Source organism: Limulus polyphemus, unplaced genomic scaffold (genome assembly GCF_000517525.1).
Source record: "Limulus polyphemus unplaced genomic scaffold, Limulus_polyphemus-2.1.2 Scaffold253, whole genome shotgun sequence".
Taxonomy (NCBI): domain Eukaryota; kingdom Metazoa; phylum Arthropoda; class Merostomata; order Xiphosura; family Limulidae; genus Limulus; species Limulus polyphemus.
Window position 1 is genome coordinate 415,100 of NW_013665863.1, and position 6,878 is coordinate 421,977.

The following is a 6,878-nucleotide window of genomic DNA, read 5'->3' on the forward strand; positions in this document are numbered from 1 at the left end:
GACTAAGTATTAATTACTTGTAATAAGGCTACCTCCAACTTGACAAAGGTAAGTCTTGATGAACCAGTTAACATGTGAATCAAGACTGAGTATTAATTACTTGTAATAAGGCTACCTCCAACTTGAGAAAGTCCACCACTTATCTAAGCAGAAGTGTCAATCTCTGTGAAGAAAAAAAGCCATGATAAAATGAATAAATCATTCTGACAAAGATAAAGTCAGCTGATATAAGCCTAAAATGAAGACCTCAGGGCTAGGGGAGAATGGCTTCAAGAAGAGAACAGAAAAACTTCCAAAAATTTAGAAGGAATTAGAGAATATACTTACACAGCTGTTTATATTCAATATTCAGAACTAGACAAAAAGATAGTGAGGCTGTCAGTTCAACATCCAATAATAATATTCACACTGTATGTTTTTGAATTTGTTCATTTGTCTGCAAATTTTTCCCACAGTTTGGGAGCCAGCAGGACCACACTTGGCAAGTGGACTCGCGATAGTCTGAGAGATGTCCTTATCTACATAGCATAGTCCTCCCACCCCTACCAAGGTGAATTAAAACGCACGCAGAAGGTAACCCAGGCATGATAGGGGGGGTCTAAAAGTAGGTTTTCAGGATTGCTGTGCTCGACTATGGCATTTTGTGTTCCTGGCCACCCTTAAAATCATGGGTGCTCCATACTCATACCCCAACTCACAAGCTATCAGAACCAAGTGTGGTACACACACTCAGGATCGGAGGGTATTCAAAAGCAGTTTGTTTTGGGGTACATATCCCCCTTAGGGTAGTTATAGAAGCACTTGAGGATAATGGAGGAACTCCATCAGTACATTGGGATCTGTGAATCATGAGAGGGCCTTTGTGTCCTACAGCATAGTTCAGGTTTTTATGCAAGGAAAAATAATACATGACAATATATTATTTTTCAATGTTTACGTGTATTTTATACATTCAGCTAGACTGCATGATAGCTGGGTTTAATATTGTTAGGTGTAGTAAGGCCAGCAGATATATGACTATACATGTATGATGTAGTAGCTGAACTTCTAGTGAGTTCAGTATTTTTTTCAAAAATTTCAGAAAGTTGTCTTAGCATATGGCTTATAGTTTACAAAGGTAGCTATTTTTACTTATGAAGTGAGCAACAACAAAAAAATAACTCCTGTCTTAATACTGTGTGGGATTAGTGATAGTCTGTATAAGCCTAAAGACCTTTTTCAGTCCAGGTTTTTTGATAATAAGGACTAAGACCACACATTTTATATTAAGGTTTCAAAGCAGTGACAGCACCAACCCTAATTTGGCATCTGCAACATGTGTGCTGTATTACTGACAGTTTTTTAAATTTATTTCTACGTTTATTTTATAAATATTTTGCAAATACTCCAAGCAGGAAATTTCTAACTAACACGACTCTGAAGCCTCATTTTAAGGTTTGATACCATTACACCACGTGTTATGTTACAACCACCTCAGGGGAATTTATATGAGCTTTTAAACAAAGACAAGCCAAATGATGGCATGAAACAAAGAATAACATTAATCAAATATGACTTGATAGTATGACCAATAATAAGTAACTCTGCAGCTGACACATTAGAAGAGACCCAACCTAATGTAATGGCATAACTAGGTCTCCAATGGCTCTACAGCAAAACTTTCATTGTCCCAACCCCCAGTTAAAACTTCTTCTGTGTTTCAGAATATTTTCCCCTCAATTTCAATATTAAAAATTAGAAATTTCTGTTTTGAGGGGGCCTCTTCACAGCCCGTTACTATACCATTGCCATGTAGAGCATTCTAGCACACATTGAAATTGCTGATTGGCTAGTTTCTTGAGTCTGTTAAAGAGTGATACCTGGAAAAAAAGATGAGGGTAACATGGTCAATATCTACCAATGAATAGCTTTGTGTACTTTAGATTTCAAATCTAAATTACTTGGCAATGCATGCTTAATAATAAACTAATTACAACCGAGGTATAATTGAGTGCTTCAGTAAACGGATAAATAAAATTAAGGAAACATGCTTCTGAATCCAGGAACAGAAACCATACTTAACAATTTTAAAACACATTTACTGTTAAGCATACTAATAAAATGGTTCAATTTTAACAGAACTTATGAAAATTATTTACCCCAGATAAAATCAACTACAACTGGTATATGCTGTTTTTGCTGATCAATTTTACCTGTTAATTGTATTTTTATGTTAAAGATTTATTTATTTTTCACCAGAAGTGAAATTGAAAAGAAAATCTGTAATATAGAGGCTTAATCCATTCCCTCTGCTGTGGACTGATGAAGTAAAACAGACCATAAAACCCCATTTATATATTTACCTGTTAATTGTTTTTTGAGCTCTTCAACACAATTGTGGTTAAACTTTTTCATGAACGGAACCTGTAAACCACAATCTTTTTGGCATGTTACCAGCCTATACTTGCAATCAGTGAATTGGTGACGTTCAAGTTTCTTCCTTTTCATTTTTTTTCGACAATCAGGGTTTGAACATTCTACCATCTCATAATTACAGACTTTCTTATGCATCAAGTAGTTATCAAGTGTAATTTTCTGATTACAACCTTGAGTAAAATTTGGACATTTTATGGTCAGCTTTGATATCATATTTGTCACAATAGGCACAACTGGTTTGATATCAAAAAAATATGTTTTCTTTCTGCAAATTGGGCACGTTTTGCGGATATCTAGCCACGAGCTGATACAAGACCGACAGAAAACGTGACGACAAGAGCATTCCACTGGATCACAGTAAACATTTTGGCAAATACTACATAAAAGTTCATCATCTGGGGCTGGATCAAAGTTCTCTAGACTGTAAACTGATTTTGGTAATGACATACTCCTGTTTTAACAGATAAACTGAAAAAAAAAAGAAAAGAGGGATTACTGTTAAGCAAAGTTCCATAAGATCTTGATGTCATATAACTTAAAAGAATTTATAACTACCTTAAAATACTTTAAAAATCTTTTGAAATTAATAACCTTTAAAACTAAGATCAAGAAGTGTAAGCACATTTTATATAAATATAATTATGACCTAAATGGAATGGATTAACAAACAAAATTAAATATTTTTAAGGAAGTTGTAAGTAAACTAAATTTGGAAACAAAGTGTTTACAGGTAATCCCAATAACATTTATTGAGGTTTGACCAACCAGTTTGGGAAATGGAATTTAAATTTTGTAAATACAGACACCTAACCAAACAATAGAAAGTACATGTACTCTTTTTAAACTTCACATATCATTATCACTGAACTAGTGGTTATTGCTAACTTTTTTATGCAATATTGTTTATATTTTATTAAATTTTTTTAGATGATTTTGTTCTGTCAAATGGTTTGTTTGTCAAACAAATTTTTCTAGCAGAGCAACAACTCGTACTAAATACCTTTATCGGTGGTTATAATCCTACAAACAGTGTAACAAAATATTTATTCTTCTTATATAAATTCACTTTTTTCTATTTAAATACTTCATGTTCTTCTACTACAAAATTAGAGAACAAAGATATAAATTTTCTTCAGACAATTTCCTGTCTTAGAATTATATTTACCATCATCTGAACAAGTACAGATTTAGTTACCTCCTTTTAATTAGTATCTAGACTTCTCTGAAATGCCAGCTTTTGAATGCATCAAAATTACCAAATTCTCATTAAAAGAACATAAATATATATAGACGTATCTAATGTGTACTGTTCCCTTAATGGTCAAATCCCTCTTTCTCTCTCTTTTATTTTCTTTTAGACATCAACTTTACATCTTCTTCAAGTATGGTACTATTTTTGGTAAAAAAAAGTCAACCAATACAGTTAGCATTAACCTGAAACTTAAAGTACATTTATAGTGAGTATATCTATTTAAACTACATGACCTAGTTTAAAGTTACAAAGAATTAGCATGTACTCAAAATGAAAATGCTTTGAGCAGAATACCTATTAACCTATTATCAATATTCTCCAAAACTAATAAGGTTTTAATAATTTCCATTATATCATTGTCAACTAGAGCCCTGAACTCATCTTTTTTTAACCTTGGGACATTAGATTAATAGCAACAAAGTTTATTCTTGATATTACTAAGTTTATCCTTGTACCTGACAGAGTTATCTTAAACTATTATTTAACTTATGCTTTGAATCTCTTTCTTTTGAAACTTTTTAACCTGGCTATCCTATCAATGTTTATTCCCAATTTGCCGAGCTCTCTCAACATTAAATTTAGTTTAAAACTAAATAATTTGTAATTATTTTTGAACTTTTCCAAATATCTTTGTACTAGTACTACTTAACCTGATTAAGTGAAGCCTATCTCTAGCATGTAATTGTAATTCACCCCTACTTTTGAAAACTATTCAGATTCATCAACCCACCTGTTGCTTTATCCATTTCTCAAATCTTTTCTTGTCTCCTTAATTTCTAATTTTTCTGCCCCAACCTACTATTTTTGCTCTCTATGATCTATTAATATTAATACTAGTATTAGTAATATCAGTAAAGTCAGAAGCTCTGCAACTTGCAAGTGTAGTGTATCGTGTCTTTTCGTAAGCCTATTAAAAGTGAAACTATATTATATATTGTCAAAACGATAAGTTTTAAAATATAATGCACACAAATGGTGATGCTCAATACATCACTTCAATGTGTCCATAAAATTTACCTTATTTATCTGAAAAGCGCCTGTTTTATATCTTCTTTCGGACACAATGATAGCACATAATACTGCTACATAGGTCTAACAACTTACACGTTCAGTTACGTGATACTAGATTTTGGTGGTAAAATTATTTAACGAGCAGATTTGCCCTAACCATCACAATATCCACAGATGGCGTTAAATATTGCATGTTATTTATACGTAAATAAATATTACGTTAGTTTCGTAGCAAATGAGACTTGTTATTTTTACAATTTAAAGTTTTAAATGATAACAACTCACAATTAAATAGTTTCACATCTGTTAAATGAGTATGTCAATAGCTATAGAGCGTCAAGACCAATAATATATTTACATTACTTTTGAAATTTGAACTTTCTATATCTTTCTTTTTCATATATAATATATTAAAGGTTATTATTATGTATGACAAAGCTTTCATTCTTTGTATTTTAGCGCAAACCTCCATAATGGACTACTTAAGTTCTGTCCATTGCGAAGAATCGAACCTTGGATCTTAGCGTTATAATCCTTCAGACTTACCGCTGAGCCACCGAGGCGAAAGTTTAAACGACCCGGCATCAAGAGTTGTCTAATATTCTAAAGAAATGTAGAATGTAATGTTTTTCTAACTTTTTGAATGTAGTGTTGCTGCTCATACATATATTGTTTTAAGAATCTAAAATATGTGTTAAAAGCTAGTGTGTCACTCTTTTAAAAAACCAGAACTGCATAATCCAGAAACTTGCTGCTGACCCACCTGGCGACTATTTCAAAGCTACTAAAACTATCTATTGCTGTCTTCAATTTTGAGCTACTAGACAGAGGAGAGACAAACCAGCCAGCAGCATCCTACCACCCACGCTAAGGGATTGGCTGTCACTCGTATAATGCACCCGCAGCAGTGTATGGAATATTTTGTAGTATCCACGAATTCAAATTCTATTTCGTAGCTCAGAAATACAGAGCTCTCTACCATAGGGCCAACGATCGCCAATTCTAAAAGTATGAAATAACAGTGTTCAAAATTGGTAAAACACACGTTTATGACAAAAACTTTATATTTATTTGCAACGTTTCGGACAAAAGCCCTTCCCCAGGCAGTTTAAACCGTGTTACACAGAAAAAATGCTTAGACAGAATCATTGAAGGGTTGGAATATAAGAGATATTCTAAATTACGTACGTACTGCCTGGAGCACGTTGTTGCGTCAGCGAGTCACATACCAGCCTAACCTACTAGTAAATACTAGAGCATTCGCCAAAGTACATGATAATTCTAGAAACGTTGCGTCACGTGGTCTTGTTACGTCTCCGTTTGTTAATTAACTTTCCGTAACTTCGTTCCGACGAAATTTTAACGACACAAGTCTTTACTTAATAAAACTGGTTTATTCTTTCCGAATATAACTTTACCGATACACTGAACTTCAACAATCGCGCTAAACAAACGCTATAGCAACGAACGTCAATAATACTCTGACCGCAGATCAATTACTCACTATCTACACACACATTACAAATCCTTTCCGCGTCACGTTTTCCCCTCTTATATATATGCAAAACCTGTTTAGAACTAAAGAGGTTGTTAACTGCCTCTACTGTGACCTTCGGTCACTAAACTCCTATACTTGTTTCAAAGTTTATGCACGTGCTGTGCTATTACTTACTAAGTTCTAACTTCGTTCTTGATTACTTATCTCTCAAGGCTTATTTTTTATAATACACAGGCATCTCCTTGTCCTCTTTAGTTTTTTATATGTCCTTCGACTTGTTGACTTGTTATATGTCCTTCAACTTGTGTACTCTTATTTAACTCTTAAAATCTTCATTTTCAATTATATCTTATTTAATTATTGTTATAATATTCAAATTCATAGAAGCAATGGATGAAATTTCCTCAAAAATTTCCCTTTGCTTCAACTATAAGTTACGTATATTTTTAAAAACAAACTTAATATAAACAACGTTCATAATAAAATAAATACATAACAACAATTTCGTTACAGTGATGATGACTAGCTGCCTTCCTTCTAGTCTTACACTACTAAATTATGGATGACTAGTGCAGATAGCCCTCGTGTAGCTTTGCGCGAAATTCAGAAACAAACGAACAAACTCAATGTTACTAACACGAAACGCCAATGTACAAGGCCAAGATAGAGGATGTTTGGCCTCGATTCTTTAGCACTGTAGAC

General features: G+C 33.2%; 1 protein-coding gene across 2 annotated transcripts in view; it reads right to left on the reverse strand.

Moving 5' to 3' along the window:
* LOC106478825 (TNF receptor-associated factor family protein DDB_G0272829-like) overlaps nt 1–4,816 on the reverse strand; it is a 9,373-nt gene extending 4,557 nt beyond the window's left edge. The window contains exons 1-3 of one of the 2 annotated variants that reach the window (XM_022382497.1): nt 4,685–4,797; nt 3,611–3,805; nt 2,343–2,883 (exon numbers count right to left, since the gene is read on the reverse strand). In XM_022382497.1, coding sequence (XP_022238205.1) covers nt 2,343–2,862 — 520 coding nt within the window. In that variant the 5' untranslated portion in view covers nt 2,863–2,883; nt 3,611–3,805; nt 4,685–4,797. Of the gene's footprint in view, nt 1–2,342; nt 2,884–3,610; nt 3,806–4,684 lie in introns of both variants that reach the window. The other variant, XM_013939395.2, reaches the window with a different exon arrangement.
* Nucleotides 4,817–6,878: the final 2,062 nt, after the last annotated feature.